The sequence below is a fragment of the Dermatophagoides pteronyssinus genome, unplaced genomic scaffold (assembly GCF_027571235.1).
Source record: "Dermatophagoides pteronyssinus isolate colony J.1.1.1.1 unplaced genomic scaffold, Derpt_VIB-CSIC_2022.12 sq0027, whole genome shotgun sequence".
Taxonomy (NCBI): Eukaryota; Metazoa; Arthropoda; class Arachnida; order Sarcoptiformes; family Pyroglyphidae; genus Dermatophagoides; species Dermatophagoides pteronyssinus.
In genome coordinates this window covers 179,392-204,268 of record NW_027461551.1, presented here as the reverse complement: position 1 = coordinate 204,268, position 24,877 = coordinate 179,392, and the positions used below count along the sequence as shown (strand labels likewise).

At 30.0% G+C, this 24,877-nt stretch overlaps 7 protein-coding genes across 9 annotated transcripts; 4 read left to right on the top strand and 3 right to left on the bottom strand.

The window, feature by feature from the left end:
• Positions 1–275: 275 nt before the first annotated feature.
• Positions 276–2,844, bottom strand: LOC113793851 (uncharacterized). The gene is made up of 2 exons (XM_027343929.2): positions 2,279–2,844; positions 276–2,196 (listed from the first exon to the last, which is right to left on the bottom strand). The coding sequence occupies exons 1-2, from the start codon at positions 2,335–2,337 to the stop codon at positions 957–959; spliced, it is 1,299 nt and encodes a 432-aa protein (XP_027199730.2). The 5' UTR covers positions 2,338–2,844; the 3' UTR covers positions 276–956.
• Rab3GAP1 (RAB3 GTPase activating protein subunit 1) lies at positions 376–7,154 on the top strand. 3 transcript variants are annotated; one of them, XM_075823365.1, is made up of 2 exons: positions 376–478; positions 3,785–7,154. In XM_075823365.1, exon 2 carries the CDS (start codon positions 3,808–3,810, stop codon positions 7,039–7,041), a length of 3,234 nt encoding a protein of 1,077 aa, XP_075679480.1. In that variant the 5' UTR covers positions 376–478; positions 3,785–3,807; the 3' UTR covers positions 7,042–7,154. The 3 variants fall into 3 exon arrangements, with proteins under 3 accessions (XP_075679480.1, XP_027199726.2, XP_027199725.2); XM_027343925.2 differs by lacking the exon at positions 376–478 and adding an exon at positions 818–836; XM_027343924.2 differs by lacking the exon at positions 376–478 and adding an exon at positions 3,513–3,647.
• On the bottom strand, positions 3,236–3,585 carry LOC142645877 (protein PET117 homolog, mitochondrial). Its single transcript, XM_075823369.1, has one exon. It carries the CDS (start codon positions 3,583–3,585, stop codon positions 3,382–3,384), a length of 204 nt encoding a protein of 67 aa, XP_075679484.1. The 3' UTR covers positions 3,236–3,381.
• Positions 6,445–11,526, bottom strand: LOC113793847 (uncharacterized). The gene is made up of 4 exons (XM_027343923.2): positions 10,216–11,526; positions 9,793–10,153; positions 9,072–9,407; positions 6,445–9,007 (listed from the first exon to the last, which is right to left on the bottom strand). Exons 1-4 carry the CDS (start codon positions 11,376–11,378, stop codon positions 8,885–8,887), a joined length of 1,983 nt encoding a protein of 660 aa, XP_027199724.2. The 5' UTR covers positions 11,379–11,526; the 3' UTR covers positions 6,445–8,884.
• Positions 7,346–8,829, top strand: LOC113793850 (N-lysine methyltransferase SMYD2-B-like). The gene is made up of 3 exons (XM_027343928.2): positions 7,346–7,611; positions 7,670–7,841; positions 7,935–8,829. Exons 1-3 carry the CDS (start codon positions 7,346–7,348, stop codon positions 8,733–8,735), a joined length of 1,239 nt encoding a protein of 412 aa, XP_027199729.2. The 3' UTR covers positions 8,736–8,829.
• Positions 11,527–17,366: 5,840 nt separating the features above from the next.
• LOC113793811 (uncharacterized) lies at positions 17,367–18,771 on the top strand. Its single transcript, XM_027343881.2, has one exon. The coding sequence runs from the start codon at positions 17,499–17,501 to the stop codon at positions 18,642–18,644; it is 1,146 nt and encodes a 381-aa protein (XP_027199682.2). The 5' UTR covers positions 17,367–17,498; the 3' UTR covers positions 18,645–18,771.
• A 135-nt stretch (positions 18,772–18,906) lies between these two features.
• Positions 18,907–24,874, top strand: LOC113793816 (uncharacterized). The gene is made up of 6 exons (XM_075823370.1): positions 18,907–20,645; positions 20,698–23,609; positions 23,676–23,822; positions 23,882–24,214; positions 24,272–24,374; positions 24,469–24,874. The coding sequence occupies exons 1-6, from the start codon at positions 19,017–19,019 to the stop codon at positions 24,607–24,609; spliced, it is 5,265 nt and encodes a 1,754-aa protein (XP_075679485.1). The 5' UTR covers positions 18,907–19,016; the 3' UTR covers positions 24,610–24,874.
• The last annotated feature ends 3 nt before the right edge of the window (positions 24,875–24,877 follow it).

The following is a 24,877-nucleotide window of genomic DNA, read 5'->3' as shown; positions in this document are numbered from 1 at the left end:
AATAGTAATTCCTCTTGACTTTGTTGTTGTTGATGATTTTTTCACTTTCTTTTCGGATTTTTTTTTCTTTGAATTCAATCAAATTTGATTAATTGATCGATTGATTGATTATTGACCTTATTTTCATTCACAAAACATTATCTTTGGAGAGAGGGGGAACAAATTATCACGAGAATAAATCTGAAGAAAGTGTTGTTTTTTTTAATTGGGTTTTTTTATTTTTTGAAATTTAATACTTTTTTTCTTCATTCGAATGAATCACTTTTTGTTTCACACACACACACGAACAAACAAACAATCCTCGGGAAATGGATGTTCACAAAAAAAAATCGATTATATCGATATAATCGATTAGTGAAAACAACAACAACAAAATGGAGAAAATCGAAAATGAGCGAAAATGAAATGAAATTGAAACTTTTCGGAAGAAAATCACTTTTTTGTTTGTTTCGACGACGACGACAACAACGATGACGACGTAAGTTGAATCAATTACGATTTAAACAATCAATGATTATTATCAACAGAAGACGAAGACGACGAAATACACATTTGATATCTGCCACTTTTTATACGTCGTTTCTGTTCAAAAAAATTGTCAAAAAGCATTTAAAGTAGCAACAAGCAATCAAGGAAATATAATCTTGTTTGATTGCAAACATTCATCATCATTTGTAATTCCATATTTACAATTCAATTGAATTTCCAAAAAAAAATCAATCATTATGTTTCCCTCTTTTTTTATTATTTCATTATCATCATATGCGCGAGTGCGTGAGTAATTTAAATGTTCATTAATTACTAATATGAATTTCATTAGCCTCCCTTAACCAAACGTGAGTATTTTGAATGTTTATTAATTATAACCAAAAACAAGGTGTAGGAAAAAAAATCAATAAATTATAAATATAGTCACCCTATCCCTCCCCTATCAAACATCTCTGGATCTCCTAATCTCATTTTGAAAATTTTCTTGAAAGTTTTCGCAAATTTGATCGACTTTTCAATGATTTACTAGATTTTCGTTTGAAAACTTTCTGTCGAATTGATCTTGGTCGTTTAGAAACTTTGAAATTTTGTTTAGAAACTTTATCACTTGATTTTCGATATTGAATCATATCATGTTCGGAATCTGTACATGAAGAATTTGCTGTTTTTTGAATTAATTCTTGTTTGAGAAATTTTGGTGGTGAATTTGGTTTACTCGATTCTTGTTTGGATGATTTTGATGAAGAAATTCGTTGACTCGATTCTTGATCAGATAATTTACTAGAAATATTTGAATTCGATTCTTGTTTGGAAAATTTACTAGAAATTTTTTGAATCGATTCTTGTTTGGAAAATTTACTAAAAATTCTTCGATTTGATTTTTGATCAGATAATTTACTAGGAATATTTGAATTCGATTCTTGTTTGGAAAATTTACTAGAATCTTCTTTCGACGATTCTTGTTGGGAAAATTTACTAGAATTTTCTTTTGACGATTTTTGTTCGGAAAATTTCAATTCGGAAAATTTTACTTCGGAATTTGTTTGATTTGAAGAAGAAGATGATGATGATTCATCTTGATTTGAATATTTACTTTTCGATATTATCGATATTTGTTGTTTGGAAAATTTCAATGAAGATTTCGGTAGATATAATTTTGATTTCGAAAATTTTCCACGTGATTTTGATTTTTTTGATCTGATTGATCTGATTGATTTGAGGGATTTTTTTGATTTAAAGGATTTGATTGATTTTTTTGATAAATTTTTTAGCAATTTTCTTTTCGGTTTACCGGTAATATTGTTGTTTTTGAATGGACCATTTTTAATTGTTGAATAGATAAAATATAATAATATTATAATAGCAATAATTAAAATTATTGCATTCAATATTAATGAACCAGTCGGTAATGTTATTTGTAATGAATCAATTTCACAATTTTTTTCTGAAATCATTTTCATCCATTTGGATTCATTAGAATTTGGATCAATAATTTTTTCACAATTTAAATAACCACGATAATCATAACTTCCTGTACAAGTTTTTGGATATTGTACTCTAGTTTCATCTAATTGACAACGTTTTTCCACACAATTATCCATTAAAATACTAATACAAATACAAAGATATTTTTCACCATACCAATCTTTATTGGTCATTGTTTCTAATGCTTCATCACGACAATCAGTGACTATTTTATCATCAGTGCTAAATCAACAAAACAAACGATAAAATCATTTTGGTTAGAATCAAAATAGGAAAGAATAGATTAAAAATATCATCAACTTACGCTGAAACAAAATGCATCATAGTAATAATGATGGTGTTTATCATAATGAATGATATCATATTTGTCAAAGGATTTTTTCAAGATTTTGATTAAGTAGAAAAAAACACTTTGTAAATTCTCACATTTGATTATTGATTTTAGAAAATTTAAATCATTTTTCAAACAATTCTTTCGGAATAAATTGAATTAGGGGTTTTTCCATTTCTATTTCTTGTTGATTAAATTAATTTAATTTGATTATCGAAAAGATTATCGTAAATTTTTCCAAGAATTATCATTAATCGAACGCGCGTGAACATTTAAAACATTCATTAATTATCAATTATCATCATCCTTGATTGCAATTGGAAATGGACATTATGTCGAAACGAACGAATGGCACATGTTTAATTTGATTATCGTCAATCCATCAATCAAAATTTCATCGGTACATTGTTGATAATGATGATAAACTTGAAAATTTCCGGCTAAATAAATCGAACACTATCGTTTTTTTGTGTGTGTGTGTGATATCGATATATCGATTGTTTCGAAATATGATTCGAATCGAATCATATTCGAATTCGAATGAAGGCAACTCATTCAATCATCGAATTGTAATTGAATTAAATTGAATTGAAGAGAAAATTATTTTGATTTACTAATTCAAATTATCATCGAAATATGATGATAATAATCCCAGAAAAAAAGTTCAAGAATCTTTTCTTTTTTGTTCAATGGTTGTTGTTGCCATTGATTCGATAATGGTTGCCGAAGAATGATAATGGTGCTATCAAACCGCATTTATCGTTCGTTCGTTTTTTTTCTGTCTCCATCCAAACAAACCATGTTGTTGTCAAGCTGTTGATTATATAAATAATTTTCTCCCTCTCTTCAATTTTGACTGGTGATGACTAGATTTGACAGGTTTAAATCAATCAAACATGAATGATTTATATAATTTCTCAAACACCGACATACGATAAGAAAAGACCAGAAATTATTATTATTACTTCGCATTACTTTTTTTCCGCAATATAAAAAAAATTGTAAATAATATTTATATTATAAAACAGGCAAAAAGATTCTCTTTAACAAACAAAAAAACTAAAGATAATATTAATTTAATTAGAAGGTGGTGGTGAACGATTAGTTGATGATAGATCGCGAAGCATTTGTTTATAACGTTGTCGTTCTTGATCACGAATAACACCATCATGTAAACGTTGTCGATCCAAAATCTGTTGTTGATGTACATTCCAAATCAATGCTATCGAACCGATTATTGATATGGCCAGAAACCATTTTGCCAATGTTTTTGATGTCATTTTGGGTGAATTCAAAAATTGATTCTTGCAGACGATAATTTTTCACCATGTGATCAATTCATGTAAATTAATCAAATTTTTCCGGGAAAATTTCCGACGAATATAATGTTTTGATTTCCCGGGGAATTTTACCACAACTACAATGATTCATTGATTTTTTTGTTTTCTAATTTTGTTTAATCTTTTTTTTACTGATTAGGATTTTTCGATCACTAAACGAAAATGCAATGCGATGAAGAAATATTCGAAATTAATGATTTCAGTACATCATCCGATTGGGAACGTTTTATCGCAGATATTGAAGAAATACTTACTCAATGGAATTTGGCCAATAGTTTGGATAATAAGGATTCGATCATTATCAACACATCATCATCATCATCACCAACAACATCGAATTCAAAAATTGCAACATCGAAATTATTATCCGAACCAAATCGATGGCAACATCGACAAGAATCAATCAAATATCGAAAGGTTTCATTTTCATTGCAATATTTTCAATTTCGTAAAGATTCCGCATCATCATCATCAGTACCGATTGGACGATCATCTGAACAATGTAAGCAGCAGACGTCGAATCGAACAAATCAAACTATCAATCAATCATGGCGTGATATGTGTTCAATTGAAAATGATTGGCCCGTTACTGGACATCCATTAGTTCGTTATTATGGCCTTAGTCAATTTTTATTACTTATACCATTGGATGGTGAAATCATAGGTACAGAAGATCGTGCAAGACATTTGCTTGGTTCAGCTTCCATTGCTTTGCATAATTTAGATTGTGAAATACCATTTTTTTGTCAAATATCTACACTTAGCCGTCGTTTATTTATGGGAATTGGTCATCAAACAAATGGATTTCGTACCTATTTTGATATGATACAATTCCCTGATATTCCACCATCATATCGTTATTTCAATGAACTAATGGTGCTTTTCAAAAAGAAACTTTATTCATCATTTTCATATCATTCGAATGTTATAACACCTAAAGATGAAACGATTGACGAATATCGACCATCATCATCATCATCATCTTCGAATGAACCTACAGTACGTGTTTCTATTCGATTTACATATCTATTGAATCGTTGGCCAACCGAATATCTACTATTCAATCCATCCATAATCGATTCGAATCTATTTGTTCGACGATTTTCCTATTTTGGAACATTGAACATTATACCAAAAGCTCATGAACAAATAATGATAAATTTTGCCAATATTTTTGGTGATCCACTTACACAATGGCAATTGGCCACAACATGGCCATCCGTAGCCGAAGAATTAATTACTGATAATGCATATCATAGTGATCTACAACCACGTAATGCACCAAAATGGTCGCTAAGATCATTGTTCAATGATGATCCAAATAATCTACCGATTTATTGTCGTTATGTTGAATTGATTCGATTATTTCGTCAGCTTGCCAATCGTGGTAATTCAAATATTCCATTATTGAATTCATTATTTCAAGAAATTGATAATCATCAACAACAACAACAAAAAGATGAACAAGATATTCGTCAAGCATTGGATCGATTATCGACACCATCATCAACTGCACAATCATCATTACTGAAAACAACAAATAAATTACTGGTTACAAGTCAATTTCTAACAGATTTAATGTCAATGGTAGCTGGATCTGGTTCAAGACAAATTCCACCAGAATATATTGAAGCATTTGTTGAAAATTTATTCGATGATGATAATGATTCGAATGATCAAGAAAAAGTGAATGAAAAACAGGATAACAAACCCGATGATGATCAATTTGATAAATTGAAATCAGCACCACGTAATAGCCTTAGTTGGCGTTTAGCCAATCTTGTTGTAAATATTTATGGCCAAACTCGTCAGCCAATTAATCTGGCACAATTATGGAAATTCTTCATACAAAAATTACGTAATCATTGGAGATCTGGACAACTATTACCACATCTTTATGATAAAAACAACGAAATTGATCATGGATCTTGTTTATTTCATCAAAAACTTCAAATGTTAAACAGTTGTATTCGACAGAAAATTAAACGAGAACATCAAAATATTAAACTTACTGTTGCAGCAGAAGATTCAGATGAAGAATTTTTTGATGCTCAAGATGAAGAACTGGAAACCGAAACGGAAAATCAAACAGCTGAAGGTCAACTTTATCCGTTAAAAGATTCAAATGATCAACCAATATATCTATTGTCGAATTCGAATCGACCAATACAAGTGCCACAAACACAAGATCCGGCACCAATGACCGAAGATATTCTGGCACGACAAGTAGCAAATTTGGCTCAAATTGATGATGTTCGAATGAAAATTCGTTTACAATCAGCCGGATTATTATCCGATATGGAAGCATTTAAAGCAGCTAATCCAGGTTGTCAATTTGAAGATTTTATTCGTTGGCATTCACCACGTGATTGGATACAACAACAATCATCATTCGAATCGAATAAGGTTGATGACATGCCCGAAACATTTGGTCTAAGTCGTAGAATGCGTGAATCAAATACATGGAATGAACTTTGGCAATCTGCTCGGCCATGTCCTGTACGGAGACAAAAACGTTTGTTTAATTATACAAAAGAAGCAGAAGAAATTCTTCAATATTTCGAAACAATTTCATTGAAAACTTTGGTGGATTTTCTTTCGCCTATTGTTTTTAAATCGCTTATTGTACAATTATTACGTTATCGTAGAGAAATTCTTGATTTTATACGATCCAACAACAACACTGGTGGTGATGATTCAAATATTGATTTTTTATCAATCGATATAATTTCAATTGAACATCTATTCAATCGAAATGATTATAGCCAACTGATCGATGAACAATTGAATGATTTAGAATTTTCAATGTTAAAATTTTATTCATTATTACATAAATTCTGTCATTCATATGAATCGGTTTTTCAACGACAGAAAAAATTATTTGCCAATTTATTTCGAGAACAGCAACCACAACAACGATCAAATTCCCCTACAGCAATTACAGGTAAAATAACATCGACAAAAAAATTACCTGCAACTCGATTATCCAAATCGAATAATATGAAAACTTTGACCGAATTGAAAGGATCAGATTTTATTCAATTTATTTTGAAATTAATTAACGAACCAGAAGTTGAATTTGCAAATACCGATATGATTGCCGAATTGATTGTTAAAATTTTTGCCGATTCTGATCGTTTTCAATATGAACAATCGACAAGTGTTGGTGATCGAATTCGAACAAATGAATTATCATCATCGGATAATGAAAAAATGATGAAAATAATATCATCCGGTTCATTACCGCCACCTACCGGTAAAGAATTTATAATACGTGCAACAGGATTCGCCAGACCTGCACCATATTCCCGGCCATCATCAAATCGAATGTATTGTTTTTTATCAAAAGATTTTCGTATTGCATCGGCATTCACCGAAGATATTGCTTATTTTTAAAAATTTTTCAATCTTTTTTACTAAAATACTTGTGATTTATTCATTTTGTTGTTGTTGTTGTTTTTGATGAAAATAAAGTAAACTAAACAAATTTTGTTTGATTGAATTTGAAATTTTTTTTCGTTGTTGAAAATCTGGGCGTCAATCACGTTGATGCGATGTTAAGCTAATTTTAGCAACAATATTCTTGGCAGGCTTCTGATGATCAGTTAGTTAGTTTTGAACAGCATGGCTGTTTTTTTTCGTCTTTAAATCGCAGTAAAATTTCATTTGATAAACTAAACTTCAACAGACAACAAAAAAAATGAATAGCCATCGTCAAATAGCCGAATCTGATCATAATTATCAACCTGGTGATGTTATATTTCGTTTAAATGAACCATTTGTCTATGTAACAAAATATGAACATCGATTGTTTACCTGTGATCAATGTATGCAATCAATTGATTCATCTATTGTTTGTCCTGGTTGTCGTAAAGTTTATTATTGTTCGACTGATTGTCAAATGAAAGCATGGTATCGTTTACATCGTATTGAATGTCCAATTTTGGCTAAACGTGAACCAATGCAGTATGTTTATAGTTTTGTTGTTGTAAAATTGAATAATTCATTTTATAACCAAAAATAGATTCGAAAATGAAGGAATCGATTATATGCAACGTTTAACATTACGTTTATATCTTTTAATGACATCCAAAGATGAAAATAATCCGTCTGGACAAAAACGATCATTTATATTACCACATAATGGTCAAAAACGAATGATTGATGATATGGAAACACATTCAGAACAATTAAAGGTAAATAATGGGTTATCCTTGTTTGGACTATATGTTTTTGATTGATTGATTGATTAATCGATCATAATTATTATTTTTTTTTATTTATTAAAGGATTCGGAACAATTTGGCGGTATCATTAATTATTTTAAATTCTATAAAATCGATGATTATGATCACGAATTATTATTAAAATGTTATGGCCTATTACATGTGAATAGTTTTGGTATCGATTGTTATGATACTGATAATCTTACTATTGATCATCGTGGTTGTGGCCTATATCTGGAGGCATCAGTTTTTGATCATAGCTGTGTACCGAATGCATGTGCTGCTGGCGATTCATTAACATTGGAAATTCGTGCACTTCGTCCAATTCGTCCCGGTGACCTAATCTATTTAGATTATATTCAGGATATTCTACCTAAAGATGAACGTATTAAACATCTTGAAGAACGTTATTTTTTCACCTGTCAATGTATCGGTGGTTGTGACAATACTATCGATAGTAATGATGCATTTGATTCAAAAGTTGATTTTAAACGTTATAAAATTTTGGAAAATCTAATTGAACGTCTTAATTCGAACAATAACAACAACAATGATGATAATGGCAATGATAATAATGATGATAATGATCATGATGAAGATACATGGCGACAATTATATCAATTATGGACACAACGATTAGTAATACAAGAAGAATATTATCGTAAATGTGTATATCATCCTTGTTTATCATTATTTTATCAATCATTTTTAAGATTTTTAATCCTAAATCATCAACGATTTTGGATGGATGGTGTTGAAACTGAAATGAATCGTGTGATGACAAAAACACGTGAACATTTAGCCATTACTCATGGTAATCATCATCAATTTTATCGATGGACAGTTGGTAATTTTGATGCATAAGAAAAAAAGAGGAATTTATTTATTTATAAGAAAAAATAATGATAAGGCTTTTTTATAATTAAAATCTGATTAATGAACATGAATTAAAAAAAATAAAGAAAATTGAAAAAATTTGTAGTTGATAATTGAAAAAAAATATTTATCATCAATCAATAATAAGCATGGCTTGATGATTGATGATGTCTTGATGATGGATTCATTGTAAATAAATGTCCTGGTGAATAGATTAATTCACGTGTAGAGAATTCTGTTTCATTATAGACATCATGTTTCTGTTCGGGAGCAGAAAAAAAATTGAAATGTTTTTCAATTATTAACCCAAAAATAAAAACTTACATAGGATGGATAATGTATACCGGTTGATGATGATTGGCCACCCGAAATAGTACCATTATTATTATGTCGACGATCATTATTATGATATGAATCATGATGATGTCGAGATTTTGATGATGATGATGTTTTATTATTATTATTATTATTGGTAGTACCGATTGTACGAGTTGAATTACGACCATTACGGCAATTATTCCATATTGAATCAGTTGAATAACCACCACCACCAATGTTTGATAATGATGGATCATAATGATCCGATAATGTATTTGTAACAACTCTTACAGGTTGTGCATACACGTGACTAGCATTCGGATGCTGTACATTTGATGTATCCTGTTTGAGTGTAGGTGGATAGGAAAAAAAATGTTTAGAAATTCAAAAGAAAATAGCTATATTAAATGATGATAATTTATTACATTTTCAGCTAAGATTTATCTAAAATTTGACCTAATTTATCTAATCTAAATCTGGTTTCGATTGAATGATTCTTAAATTTTACATTTTCTCTCTTTCTAATTAACGGTGTCATTCAACACCGAGAAGACATTTTTTTTTGTTTGTCATTGACCTAGCGACATAGCGATAACATCGAAAGTCAGTTATTCAAAAAGAGAGAGAGGATCTTCGAAAAATAAATGTCACTATCTCCACATGCAGTATTGACCGCCGCCGCTTGACCTTATGAATAAATGCAAAAAAATGTCTCCGGCTACATTACCATATTATTTGTAGTTGTTGTTGTTGCACAAACACCACCTGTATAACCATAGCCATTTGTACTAGCTGAATTAGTTGTGTTTGTTGCTGATGATGATGATTGTAATAAATGTTGTTGTGAATCAGCCGAATATGCATGATGATGATGTATTTGTGGCCATAATGATGATGATGACAATGATCTGCCGTATCCTGCAGCAGCAGCACCACCACCACCAATGGTACCATCCATAGTTGACATTCGTGACATTGTAGCCAATGCTGCTAATGATGCAGCCGATGGTTTATTCATATAGCTAAATGTATGGCCACTTGCTGCTGACATTGCTTCAATTTTTTGCTGTTCATGACGAAATCTTTGGCTAAAAATTTATGAAATAAAAAATGATAACTAGAAAAAAGGTTACAATAAAAATTTACTTACTTCCACATATAAAGACAGATAAATGTTATGACAATGATGACCAATGCAGCAATAGAACCACCAACAGCAACACCTAAAACTTCAGCATCAATATCACATTGACTGCCGATAAAATTTGCCCGACAACGACAAACACGTTCACCTTTGATAATCAAACATTCACCACGATTTGAACAATATGATGGTGAACAAGTTGAACAAATACGACCAGTTTGTAATTTATCACCATCCGGAAATTTATCTTCATAACCTGATTCACATTCACAACGGAAACCACCGAATTCATTGATACAATATGCATTTTTTGAACAATCATTTAGATCTGGAACAGAACATTCATCCAGATCATCAATTCTAGTGATAGCATTCGAACCCGAATCTACTGATAATTGTGATTCACCAAGATTATTTTGTGAATCAATAATAGCTTGTGTTAATTCTTGTTGTAGCTGTCGTTTGATACGTTGTGATGATGAATTAATTAAACTATCATTCGATCGTAATGATATTGTTGCATTAACAATTGTACGTCCACCGACAGCATAAAATCGATTAATTTTGACAGCCATTAGATCAGTGTTCAATGATTTAGTCTGTGCAAACAATGAATTCAATGCATGAATAGATTCAAATTCCAAATATTGATATTCTTCCGAATTTGAATTTAATAATGGTCGAGTAAATTGTAATTTATTACCGGCCATTTTATCCGCACGAAATGATATCGATAATGATATGACTGGTGAACAATTTGTACGGGGAATTATTCGTGCAAAACCTGGTCGACATTGACATGAACTAAGACCCAATTCGGTAATACATTTTTCATTCAATGAAATATCACATGTACTATCATCACCAACAATACAGGTATCAATACGTACAATCGGTACGTTTGGTCGTGGTCGAAATGCCGGACGACGTACATATTGTTTAGCTTGTGTTTTTTTTGCTGTTGAATTTGAACCAATATTGTTGTTGCTGTTAGTGTTACTAAATGAACCGGTTCCGGGTATTTGATTACCTGGTGATAATTTTGACGGTTTTATTGATTCAATTACACCAATTTTATTATTTCTAGTGGTTGTCATTGATGCATCAATCGTATGTGTTGGATCAAATTGTCCGATTTTAGGTTTTACATTTTCAATTGGCAATTGCATGATTACTGGTTTTCCATACGATATACTTGTTGTTTGTGAATGTAATGGCGGTGTTGAAAAAGTATTCGTCGGATCGGAGTAATTCTTGATTTGTTGAAATAGTTTTCATTGTCGATAATGATGAAATTATCGATGAAGATGGTGTTATCATTGTTGTTGACGATGTAAATGATGGTTCTAAACCTACGACTGATGTTGTTATCGGTATTCGTTTTCCATAAACAACATCGTTCATTTTATTAGATGATTGATTTGGATTGGATGTAACACGTAATATTTGTGAATAATGATTACCTGGATTTTGATGTTGTTGTTGTTGTTGATGTTGATGATGATTATGGTGATGATGATGATGATGATGATTGCGAATTTCGGTTACATCAGGATTGATAACTGTCGAAATAGTCGGATTTATTGTTGATGTTGGTCGAATTGAATCCACAGAATTAGTGGTCGTCGTAATCGTATTAGACGAAAGTGTTGTTGTTGTTGGACCAATTTTATGTTTAACAACCATTTCGAATACACTTGGTCCATCATCTTCTTGCATTGTTATAATTTGTGGTGGTGGTTCCGATGAGATTGATGTTATTGATAATCGATTATTATTATTATTACCATTCGATGTATCGTTTTGTTGACCAAAAAATGGTAAAAATGTATCGATTTTATTATTACTTGAATGATCTAATCGATCACCGGTCGGTGATGATGAACTAATTTTCGACATTAGATTAGCAATCACATTATTCATCATCGTTTTGTTATTAATATTGATATTGGCCGATGGCGATATGAATTGATGAATTAGGGCATCCATTTCGGCTTTAGATAATCCATGTAATGATGGTGGCATCATCATCATCATCGGATTATTATTATGATTGATATTTGAACCTGGTTTCATCGATGGCATTGGTAATGACATTGGTGGATTATTTAATGGTATAGCCGGTGGTGATTGTTGTTGTGGTCTTGAATTACCACCACTCGATAATAATGGAATGAATGGTAATTGAAATGTTGGATAATTAGATTGACCAAAATTGGATGATGGCCTTCCAGCGAAATTCGGTGGTTGTGGTGGTAGACCAATAGGGTTTCCACCACTAAAACCGGTAGGAAAATTTGGACCACCACGAGGTATAAGATGTGCTAAATGTGCTGGTATTCGTTGATTTAATCCACCATTATTGGACATTTGTCCTAATAACATTTGTGCTAATTTTGCTTGTTGATCTGGATTGGAAAATAGATGCGGCGGCAATGGTGGTGGACCATTTGCTGAATTGGCTGAATTAGGCATTTTAAGATTACCACCAAGTAATTGTGCAAGTCCACCAAGCAGATCATCCATTCCATGTGATGATGATGATCCACTATTTTTATTATTTGAACGTGATAAATCTTTTGAATTTATACGTCCAGCAGCCGGTAAATCGCCATCTGTCATGGTAAGCGGTGGTGATGGTGATGGAAAATCTTCTCCTAATTTGGAAATTCTTCGCGGTTCACGTACTGATTGTTTTTTATCATTATTATCCTCATCAATTTGATTCGAAGACGATGATGATTTATGATGAAAGATTTTTGTGGAAACTGGGCCATTGTAATAATCCGATGATAATGACGGTGATGGTGATGGTGAAAATAAATTATGACGAATCGAATCTGTAACATGAATTAAATGGGAATTTAATTAGTTTTGGAACAATGAGAGAAAAAATGAAAGAAAGAAAGAACCGGGAGCAAAAAAACAAAACGGACATTGACCCGTGGTCTAATCATAGTGTACGTATTCAAAAATTCAAAAAACGTTCGAATTGTCGAGTTTTTGGCGAGTATCCACCTTTTAATTCAGTAAGTTTCAGAAAAAAAAATCTTGTGGATCATTTCCATTTCAAAACAAAACAAAAAAAACGAAAACGAAATCCAAATTATTATCATCAATAATGATAAGTAGAACAAACGAGTCATTGCTCTGTCTGTCTGCATGTATTTTTGAAAAGAATTTTTCTTTTCTTTCAAAAAAAAGATCTTTTGTATGTGTCACATAGACAAAATAATATTTACAATTTAAATCACGAAAACAAAAAAAAACAAAGAATAATTATCCATAACAAAAGATGAATATTTTTTCTTTGAATTCATTCTAACAGAACAATAACAAACAAAAAAAATATCAGATAATTGTCTACTTGAATCTATTTTCGTTTTCACTTGTTGTTTTTGTTTTCATAAATATGGATAAATCACGTATCTTTTAGTGAAAAAATTAACTAATTTTCAGATGTGACTAGTTTTGATTATTTTTTTTCTTCTTGGTTATCAATGACCATATTCTATATTTAGTTTGGTCAAACATCAAAAAAAATAATGGTCATCAAAATTTTCAAATGACCACATTCTGTACAAACAAAAAAAAACTATCAAAAAATCATGAATCAGGTCAATGATTTTTATGATCAAAAAACTAACACTCGAAAATATTCTGATTTTCATGAAAATAATTTCGTTTTTTGTTATTATTTTTAATTATCCCGTTACTCGAACAGTATGATGATGTGTGTACTAAATTTAAACAATTTTTTTCGATCATAAATATCCCGAATTCAAACTTGAATGACATTTTTTTTGTTAGTTGTTGTTGAAAAAATTTAAATGACCATTGTGAAAAAAAAGAAAATAAAAAGAAACGGTGCTAACCTGATGTTGATTTCGATTCTATTATTGATAACAATGGATTTTGTTGTGGATGACGTCGATGTTTAAGATTATCATCATGATGATGATGATCATCATTTTGATTTTGGCTATTAACATTGAATATCATTGAAGCCGGTTGATGATTATTATCATTATTGTTATTATATTTTGATTGTTGTTGTTGTGAAAAAGAAAAAGGAGGTAGCGGATGATGCGGATGATTTAAAGATGATGATGATGATGATATGTTGAATAAAAAACGATTATCATTGACATTTGATATCGATGATGATGATGATGATGATGGTTTTACATTGAATGGATGATAATTTGATGTTGATAATGAAAATGATTTGAATGGATCATGATGATGTTTTCGTTCAACATTAAATTCATTATCATTATTAACATTGATCGATGTTGAATGAATTAATATGATAGAATCATGAATCAACAATAATAATAACATTAATAACAATGATGATGATGATGATGAATATAGCCTTTGATTTGGCCGAAAATTCAATGATTTAGTCGATGATTTGATTAATGATGATAATGGCCATTGATTTTCAATCGAATAATCATCATCATTATGAAGATTATGATGATTCGAATGTTTATTCACATTATTATTATTATTGCTATTGTAACAGTAATGATAATGATTACGTGTAAATAGTTGAAATTTTTGTTCCGATTCACTTCGATTATTATCGACATCACAATTTTTTAATCGTATCGTATCGACGATTGATGATTTCAAATAATCATCTGATGAATTGATTGATTTTTTGGCCATTCTGTCGTTTGTTCCGAACATTGTTTGTGAATATTGTTGATGATCATTAACGGTAAAATGATCTTTTCTTCGCTGTCGTTTTAAATTATCGACAATCATTTTTGTAATAAAACTGAAAAACACAAGCAAATTTATCCAAAACTAAATTTCAAGTGATGGAAAAATGTTGAAAATATGAAAGCAAAGACCACAACGTACACAAAAACAAATCACTCACTTAACCGAAATGTCCATGGAATGGATGTTGAATCTTTTGAAATCAAATTGCGATACACGTTTTTTTTCTTGTATTTATTTGGAAATTTCATTTTTTCACATTGAATTTGTTCCATCAAGAAAAAAATGAATCAAAAAAAAGATAACACGATGATGATGATGTTTTTCTTGAAACGTCATATCTGAATGGAATTGATATATATCATCAACACGCACACGCAAACAATTCATTCGAAACAAAAAACAAAAAACGGAAATTAAATATCAAATCACAAAAAAACAAAAACAAGGTCTCAAGATTGTTTAATTTGACGATTAAATGACAATTTTGTTTTTGTCTTCACGATAAACGTTTAACAACAACAAAAAAAGTGTTTGTTTTTTTTCGTTTTCAAATTCACAACCAAACTGACATAACTTAACTGAAATGAACGACAACAAATATAACGGACGGACAATGGCGAAAGAAAAACAACAACGAAGACGACGACGACAAAATGTCGAAGACCGATGAATTATTCAATCTTCAAAGACAGCTAAGATCTATCGTATTGTTACATTCTTTTTCTCTAATTCTCTCTTCTTTTTTCTTTGAATGTTTAGCTGAATCAAAAACTGGTTCTCGATTCGAATGAAGGGAAAAATAAAACGGCTTACGCAAATATGGAAGCAAACAAAATAATTATCATGATGATTTATTTGAACGAACGAACGAAAGAATCCTGTCTATTTGAAATCAAGTTTTACCACTAACTAGCTAAGATGATGTTGAAGAAGAAGAAGACCACCGAAACCAGAAAAGGTAAATGTCGATTGGCGACACACACACAAGACAGGTATGACCATCATATATCAGCAAGCAAATGGAAAAAAAAGATGAACGAACTTGACATAAGCAACAACAGAAAAAAAGTCGAAAAACTTCTTCATCATCATAGTGATCGAAATAATTTAAAACACCGTATGTATCACCGTTTTTGGGTAATTTATTATTGTTGTCGATGGAGTGAGTGAGGGGGAAGGAAGGAAGGATGTCCGCAATCCAGTTTTGAATTTCGGATTCGATTTTGACCTTCGAAAAAAGAAAATATTTCTGAAATAACTATGATCATCTCGCGAAATCATCAGATCGAATCGGATTTTCCCCATGCACACACAAATTCAACTAAAAGGATGATTACCTGTTCATCTACCTTGATTCAAACACAGAAAAAAAACAAGATCAAGGTTATATAATGAAATAGGAAGTGAATATCGAACGAACGAACAAATCATCGTTTCAATGTTCAGAGAAAATTGATTTACATAATTTTTTTTCGTTACGAAACACAATAGCCAGGTAGGATTTTTTTTTTTTAAATAATCGATATCTATACCTGTCAAAATATATAGATTCTATTGGTTGTCGTTTTTTTTGGCTGGGCAATTCATCAATCAATCAATCAATCATTGAATCAATCGATTGTTTTTCAATCAAGTTCAGTGCCTTCTTCCTCTTTTTGTTTCGTCTATATTGAGATAATCGGGGTTTTTTTGTTGGAAAGATTCTTCGAATCGATTAATTTTTTTTCTTCAAATCGAAATGCCTACACATTTTAAAAAAGTGACCTTTTTGGCTGTTTGAAATTTGTTTAAACGAAACAAAAACACCAGAAGTCGATGCAAAAAAAAGGTCAGGAAATTCAAAAAACTTAAAAACTAAACTAAACTATGATAAATACAGATATCTCAAGTCCATAATTAACGCTTCGGTGGCTAAAAAATCTTTTTCATCCATCCATCCATCATAATCATCATGTTATAGTTTTTTTTCGTTGCTTAAATTGAATTTGAAAAAAAATTGTTTTAAACAAATTATGCCATCATCAACGTTGATGATGATAATGATTATGATGTCATCACCTTTGCTTTGCTTTCCTGAAAAAAAAATGTCCATCATTTTATAGGATGATTATCTTTCAGGTTGAAAATCATCAGACGATGATGAACAAAACGACTACTAATTTGAATATTTAATTTTTTTTTGTTGTTGAAAATATCATGTCTGTTTTTTCCAATTAAACATTTCAAGAAGAAAAATCACTCAAGTTGTTTGATTGGTTTGATAATTCGATTAATTTGTTTTTCTCAATCAATTATCATTATCGATGATGAATTGGCTAATTTAATTTGATTTTAATGGAATTTTTCTGTTTGTTTCGTTCGAATTTCAGTTTTTTCTACAAAAAAAATCATTATATAAACATTGTAAAATGTTTGATTCGAAAGTTTAATGATTTTTAATTTTTGTTTTTATTTTTTCTTTTGTTTAAAATTTTGAATTTTTGATTTTTAACGACTTTTATTTTTGCTCGATTTGTTTGTTTCTTCCTCTCTCTCTTTCGCATATTTTTAAAATGAATCAAAATAAATTCTTCATCGGTGGATGGATATTATTGTTGATGATGGTACAATGTCAATCGAATGTTGTTGTTGTTGATGAAAATCGAACGAATGAAACATCATCATCGATTATTAATAGTGATGGTGGTAATAATAAAAATGTATCGATATCCGACAATTCCAAAATCGATGTTGGCAACAAAGATGATAATGAAACATCATCATCATCGTCGTCGTCGCCGAATGGAGAAAAATCTCATCAAGGAATTATTATTGTAGAAATTTCTGCAGGAAGAAATTTGCCTTATGAACAACTAAATCATCATCATAATCATCATCAACATTATACACATGCAGGATGTTTACAAAAATGTTCATGGATTTATCAGAAATTATTACAGGATTGGTGGATAAATCGTTCGATAACAAGATTATTACAATATTATCATAATGATTTTATTAATAAACGACGATTACAACAACGAAAAAAATTGTTGAATGAAACTGGTAACGATGATAATGATGATGATAATAATCATCATTCATCAAATATGTTAGTATTTGATATGATGCAACAATTACCATATCAATATCGTATGGATCTATTATTAAGACAACAAGAACGTCGTTGTTTTTTTATTTGTGATCAACAATTTATTGTACATAATCTATTTCATCATCAACAACAGCATCATTTACAAAGACATCAAGAATCACAAGAATTTGATGATGATGAACAGCAACAACAACAACAACAACAACAACCACATGAACAGCAACAAACACAACGTTTAATTTTAAGTTATTGTCAAAGATTTTCAAGAAAAATATTTCAACATATACCAATGATATTATTGGCTATATCGGCAATGCTTATAATGATTATGTTATTTTGGTCATTAATTGAATGTATGTTTCAAGCTGATGAACAATTCTCATCACAATCATCACAGCCACATTTTGTTGATCGAACATTTATTATTAATAGAGGAGGTGGTGGTGGTTGTGGTGGAAAAAATAATAAAGATGGTCAACAAAAGACAAAATTATTATTGGATCAACAGCAACAATTTAAACCGGTACAATTGATAGCGGCTGTACCGGTAACAACAGCAACAGTAACTAATGTTGGTGGTGGTGATTCTGATAATCAATATTGATTGATTTTTATTATTGATTTTTGATTTATTGAAAAAAAAGAAAATTTCAGAATCTCTTTATAAATTTTTAATTTTTGTTTTCTTGAAAAATTGAAATTAAAATTCGAATGTTTTTTTAAATGATGAATCACGCCATCTAGCTGCAAATATCAAACAAATGAAAATAAAACCATTTTGACAATTTCGAATGGATTGAGTCGAAATGGTCGAACACATTTTATTGCGCGCTCATGTTCGATTGAAAATCAAGTGTGTGTGTTTATTCGTGTTTTCGTTTCGTTTTGATTTTTTTTTTTTAAATTCAAATAATTATTGCTGTTATCTTTTTTAAATAATAATTATTATTATTCGATTATTATTTCTTGATTATACATGAATCCTCTTGATCCATTTAATTTTTTAGGCAAAAAATTGGAAAATTTTCCCAATAATAATGATGATCATCATTCAATCAATATGAATGGCCATATCCAAATGAATAATGTTGGCATTATTCCTCATCATGTTGCTATTTCATCATCATCCACATTACCAATAAATTATAATGATTATTCGAATCTACAGAATTATTTTCTACAATATCATCATCAACAACAAGCAAATCGAATACCATTAAGAAATGATGATCTACAACAATCAACAAATTTACCATTTGTTGATAATGTTGGTACAGTTATACTAAGATGTGATGATGAAATTGCCGATGTTACTATGGTCGATGATTATAATTATGATTATGATAATAATAATAATAACGGTAATGATGATCCAGCAAAGGATATAAGTTTTTTAAAATTGGATGGCCAACTAAATGATGATGATGATTCGAATAAAGAATATTGGCGTTATACACAAGATTGTGATTATCGACCGATATTATCATCAAATGTTATACAAGAAGCTGATGTTCGTGTGGAAAGCGATTCACCTGTATCGATTGGTGAAAGTCAAATTGAAAATGAAATCGATAAACTAATTGAATGTTCGAAAAATAATGTTATCATTGATAAATCATCATCATCATCGACAAAATATTTTCAAAGTCGAAAAAAGAGAAAAAAATTTAATCGAAAAATCAACGGAATTGATTTGACCAATACAAAACAAACATCCGCAACGAATAATGTTGTTACTGATTCGGTTGTTGTTGCTGATGATGTGGATGTGGATGATACTTTAACTGTCGATGGTATCGATCTTGCCGATATTGATAAATTAGATTTCGATGAACTAATCAAGTATTATAATAAATTAAAAGAAGAATTTAAAATATTAAATTTAGCCGAACAACAACAAGAAGATTTAGATCAAAATGATGCTGAAATTACAGAGGCTACGACAGAAATTCCTTTTGATTTTGATCAAATTAGTTCATCTGATGATGGCGGTGATGATGATGATATTGGTTCAGATTCGATTACGGAACCACCAATGGATTTCAATTCAAATAATAGCCGTATCGAAGATTGTGCTCAACAACAACAACCATCACCACCACTATTTGACTATAATGAAGTTACTCCAACATCATTATCGAATGAAGACAAACCGCAACAACAAATTGAAATTGAAAATTCCAACAGTAACAGTAATTCCAATACTGATTGGTTATTAAATGAACAAATGTTACGTGAAAAATTGATTCGTTCGATGATGGAAAAGACGAAAACCAAAATGATTGAAGAAAATCCTGTTCAAGAATCAACTACATTGCAACAACAACAACGTGGTAGTCCGTTATCTGTAATCGATTGTAATGGTATTGATTCGATAGTATCGAAAAATCAAACAGAATTATTAAAACCGAAAATGGATTTATCTCGTTATCAATTAATTATTCATGTATCATCGGATGATGATGATGAATCCGAATCTGAATTGCCATCAACATCGACAAAATCACCCCTAACAACAAATAAGAATATATCATTGATAAAAAAATTGAATAAAAATCAACAAAAAGAATATGAAAAATTACGTAAAGAAATTGAACGTCGTGAAGCTTCTTCGTCATCAACATCAATATCATTATCGTCCACAGCTAATGGAATAGCAAATAACGATAGACAAAATCGAAAAGAATATTGATCGTCTTGGAAAATCATTAATTTCACATGAATCTTTGTATCGAAAAACAATGGCCAATATGGAACGTAAAAAGCAATCAATGTATGGATTGAATCGAAAATTTACAACATTGAAAACAAAACTAACAAAATCAAAAGATCGTTTATTGAAATTGAAACGTTCATATCTTTTGGCGCAGAAAAATTATAAATTATTAGCCGTACAATTACAATTGGCAACAAAAGAAATGAATATTTTAAAACGATCATTGAATATCGACACGATTGGATTACGAAAACAACGTATGGCTTGTATGCGAATTGGGCAAAAATTATATGGTCAAAAATATCAGCTAACGACAGCAAAGCAACCTTTACCTAAGCAAACAGAACAATTGAAGACAACTCGACAAACAAAAGCGAAAAAGAAATTACGAAAAAAACAAACTGAAAATCGATTACAATCATTAATTTATTTTCGTAAACGAATACAATCATCGATAAGAAATTTTGCCAATGCCAATACTGTGTTCATTCTATTTCAACATTGTGTTCATTTTAATTTTAATCTTATACGTTCATCTCGATTTCTACAATCCAAATGTTTCAAAATACCATTCAGTGATTTTACTGAAAATAGTTCACAGCAATTAGATTCCAAACAATTGGATCGTTATTGTACTGGTCTGGATTTTCAACATTATCAAAGTGTTCTTTGTCATTTTAATTCATATCGTTTTGCCGAAACTATCGATTTGGATTCAATGATGATGGATTTTTGGTCAAATGGTCTATCACCAATGGCTAGAATTTGTCATTTTGATCTAATGGGTTCTTGTAATGATCAAACATGTTCGCTTCAACATCAAAAAGATTATCTTTATGGTCAACGTGAAAAATTATTAGACATTTTGTCATATTCGGAAGAATTCGCAGCCGAAATTCCACCCTTAGATGAAGTGAAAAAAAATCCAAGATTATTAGCCGAAAAATTGGATGAATTCCTTCGCCGTAAACAATTGACAATGGTTGTGAATGAAAAATCATCAACTTTGGAAGAAATTGCTCAACAATTTGCTCAATCAATTCGATCGAATGATCAATCGAAAATAACCGTATCCAGTTTATTGATACGATTATTTCCAAAAGAATTGATTCATATATCGATGATGGCAGCCAATCGTTTGGAAACATTTAAAACAAAAATTCCATTCGATGATTATCATTATCGTTTTGATTATCGATTATCATTTAATAATTTATTTAATTTAAAATTGAATCGTTTGGTGAATGATTATCGAAAAATTGATCCCGATTCATTTATACATTATCGTTATTTTGCCCCGGAAGGTATACCAATCACTGCTCAATTAGAATCATCATTATCAAATGATCCAAACAATATACAAATGTGGATTAATCTTGCTTATTATCATTTGAGTAAAATTACATCAACAAAAAATGAAGATCGCCTTTATTGTTTGGATTCAGCATTAAATGTCTTAACACGGGCATTAGAATTGAATCGTAAATGTGAAGAATTATATGAACATTATCTTCTGATATGGATCAATCGATCAAGTTTATTATCGGAAAATGATTCAAATGAACAAAATAAAAAAATTTGTCAACAAATTTTGAAAAACTGTTCCACTTTTCCATTATGGATTCGTTATCTAAATCTATGTACGAAAATTTCGGAAAAATTATCCGTATCGTTGGAAATATTGCAAAAATTTTTACAACCAAATGGTATTGAATATTGTGAAGATTCATGTAAACGTTCATTATTAATTATTGAAATGATATTTTATCGTATCAATCTAATGCTTCATTTAAATCATCATCAAGAAGCGGTAAAATTTTTTAATGAAATTTTTAATCCAACATTATCATCGTCATCAGTGTCGGATTTAGGCCGACTTAATCTATTGATAATAGCCAAACATCGTTCATTTGCATGGCATTGTTATATACATCTTGTACTTTATTCATGTTTACCATATCATTGTTTTGATTTATCAAATAAATCGGGACAATTTTTATCATTATTGAATACTGAACCTATTATATTTCAATGGAATAATGTTAATGATAATGATGATGATGGCAATGGTGGCATTAATCGATCAGAACTTCGAATGATTAAGAAAATTTTTAAACGTGCTCTTCGTAATTGTTGCCTTGACAATGATGGTTGTTCGAACGATAATAATAATGATTATATTTCAAAATGTTCATGTCCAAATCCTATGGATAGTTGTTTTGCGTTACGTTTAAATCTAACCAATCTAAATCGAATGCTTATCAAAACAATCAACGATGATGATAGTAGTGAAGATTATGGTGATCAAGAAGATGATGAAGATGATCTTGATAATTATCTTGCTTTTATTTTCGCTGATCAAAATCGAAATATTCATCTGCTAAATGATTTACAAATTTTACATTTATTTGAAATTGATTTGAAAACCAATGATATTATCGATGGTAATAATGATAACAAAATGTTGACAGCTTCTGGAATGGTAAATTTGATTGAAAATTTTCAGCAATCATCATCAATAAAATCAAATGAAGAATTATCATCGATCGAAAATCAATTAAAATTTAATTATTGGCTTGCATTCTATCATAAACGGCTGGGAAATATTGATAAATGTCGTGAAATTCTGCGTCGAAATTTATCTTATTATTATAAAGATGATTTTCATAATGTTGTTGATGATGATTATCAATTTATTCGACTTTATGAAAAACTTTTATTCAATTCGGATGGCCACAATCCTGCCATGATTGCTGGACAACAACAATCGATGGATTTCGGTTTTATTGATTTTCGATTTCCAAAATCATCATTGCAACAACATTATTCAATCTACCTCTATCTATCATACATGTAGGTTTTTCTTGTTTGTTCTTTTTCCATTAGATTAATTTCCTTCTTTGTTGTTGTAAACTTCAGGCTTTATAATCACCTAACTATCTCCGATGACGATAATGATAATGATAAACATTTACTTCGTTTGGATTCGATTTATACAACTGTGATCAATTCCATATGGAATGATAATGATAAGGATGGTCATTTTGCCAAAATTTTTTCGTTCAAGTTGGTTTCAACTATATTTGTCAAATATTTTTTGTTTGTAATTTTTTTTCAATTTTTAGTTATTTTCTAATGCTTTTGGATTGTCATTCAAATTGTGATACTTATTTTAAAATTATCTATGAAAATTTACGCCATATTTGCCTTCAATTTGGTGATCGAGATCCAATTTTTATCTATCATATGGTCATAACAATCAGTGATTTTATTCAACCAATGGATCGTCTTTATTTTCTTATCGAAATTTGTCGTTTGAATCCAACAAATATGATGTTAATATTGAAAGTTTGTCATGATTGTTTACAACAACAGAAAAAAGAAACACTTTGGAAATTGATTGCCTATATTGTTTATGAACGAAAAATTCGTCTTCAATGTTTAGAATTTTGGAAAATGTATGTTAAATGAATGAATAATCATCAAAAAATGACAATTTTTTCTTTATTTTCCAGAGCAATTTCATTATCAGTCGAACGTAGTGATCATCTAAATGCACATAAATTATTTCAATTGGCCATAACATTAATGCCTTATAATACAATATTATGGGATATGGTATCATTTTCGTTTTTTTTTGTTTTTGTTTTGTTTCATGTTCAAATTCATTGTTGATGCGTTGTTTTTGTTTTTGTTTTGTTTGTTTGTTTAGCTAAAAAATTATGAAAAAAGTATCGATCATCAGGAACATTTGTTACAGATTCAATCCCATTATCATGATTCATTGGGTATGGACGATCTTGATGGTGGTGGTGGTAGTGGTGATAATTGTGATTCTACCAAGAAGAAATAAAAAACTGCTAATGAACGAACGATGAAAAACGAAATTAAATTCTTATTGATTTTTTCTCCTATTTGACAACATCAAAGGTAGGTTTGGTGTTTTTGGAGTGAGTTTTGTGTTTGGGATTCAAATGGGGTATAACCATTAATAATTATTAAAATAAATAAATTGAAGAAAAAAAAACAGTAGAAATATTGAATTATTGATTTGGATTGTGGATTTATAATTAACATTTTTTTCTAATTGAATAAAATAAAATTACTTTTTTTTAAAATTC

Excerpts from the sequence above, each read along its gene's own strand:
- LOC113793851 (XM_027343929.2), bottom strand. The coding sequence starts at position 2,337 with ATGATATCATTCATTATGATAAACACCATCATTATTACTATGATGCAT. Across the intron at positions 2,197-2,278 it reads ATGATGCATTTTGTTTCAGC|CACTGATGATAAAATAGTCA; the intron begins GTAAGTTGATGA and ends TTGTTGATTTAG.
- LOC142645877 (XM_075823369.1), bottom strand. The coding sequence starts at position 3,585 with ATGACATCAAAAACATTGGCAAAATGGTTTCTGGCCATATCAATAATC.
- Rab3GAP1 (XM_075823365.1), top strand. The coding sequence starts at position 3,808 with ATGCAATGCGATGAAGAAATATTCGAAATTAATGATTTCAGTACATCA.
- LOC113793850 (XM_027343928.2), top strand. The coding sequence starts at position 7,346 with ATGAATAGCCATCGTCAAATAGCCGAATCTGATCATAATTATCAACCT. Across the intron at positions 7,612-7,669 it reads GCTAAACGTGAACCAATGCA|ATTCGAAAATGAAGGAATCG; the intron begins GTATGTTTATAG and ends AACCAAAAATAG. Across the intron at positions 7,842-7,934 it reads CACATTCAGAACAATTAAAG|GATTCGGAACAATTTGGCGG; the intron begins GTAAATAATGGG and ends TATTTATTAAAG.
- LOC113793847 (XM_027343923.2), bottom strand. The coding sequence starts at position 11,378 with ATGCAATTGCCAATTGAAAATGTAAAACCTAAAATCGGACAATTTGAT. Across the intron at positions 9,408-9,792 it reads CAACAACTACAAATAATATG|GATACATCAAATGTACAGCA; the intron begins GTAATGTAGCCG and ends ACACTCAAACAG. Across the intron at positions 9,008-9,071 it reads GTATACATTATCCATCCTAT|AAACATGATGTCTATAATGA; the intron begins GTAAGTTTTTAT and ends GCTCCCGAACAG.
- LOC113793811 (XM_027343881.2), top strand. The coding sequence starts at position 17,499 with ATGAATCAAAATAAATTCTTCATCGGTGGATGGATATTATTGTTGATG.
- LOC113793816 (XM_075823370.1), top strand. The coding sequence starts at position 19,017 with ATGAATCCTCTTGATCCATTTAATTTTTTAGGCAAAAAATTGGAAAAT. Across the intron at positions 20,646-20,697 it reads AAGAAATTGAACGTCGTGAA|CAAATAACGATAGACAAAAT; the intron begins GCTTCTTCGTCA and ends CTAATGGAATAG. Across the intron at positions 24,215-24,271 it reads TGTTTAGAATTTTGGAAAAT|AGCAATTTCATTATCAGTCG; the intron begins GTATGTTAAATG and ends TTTATTTTCCAG.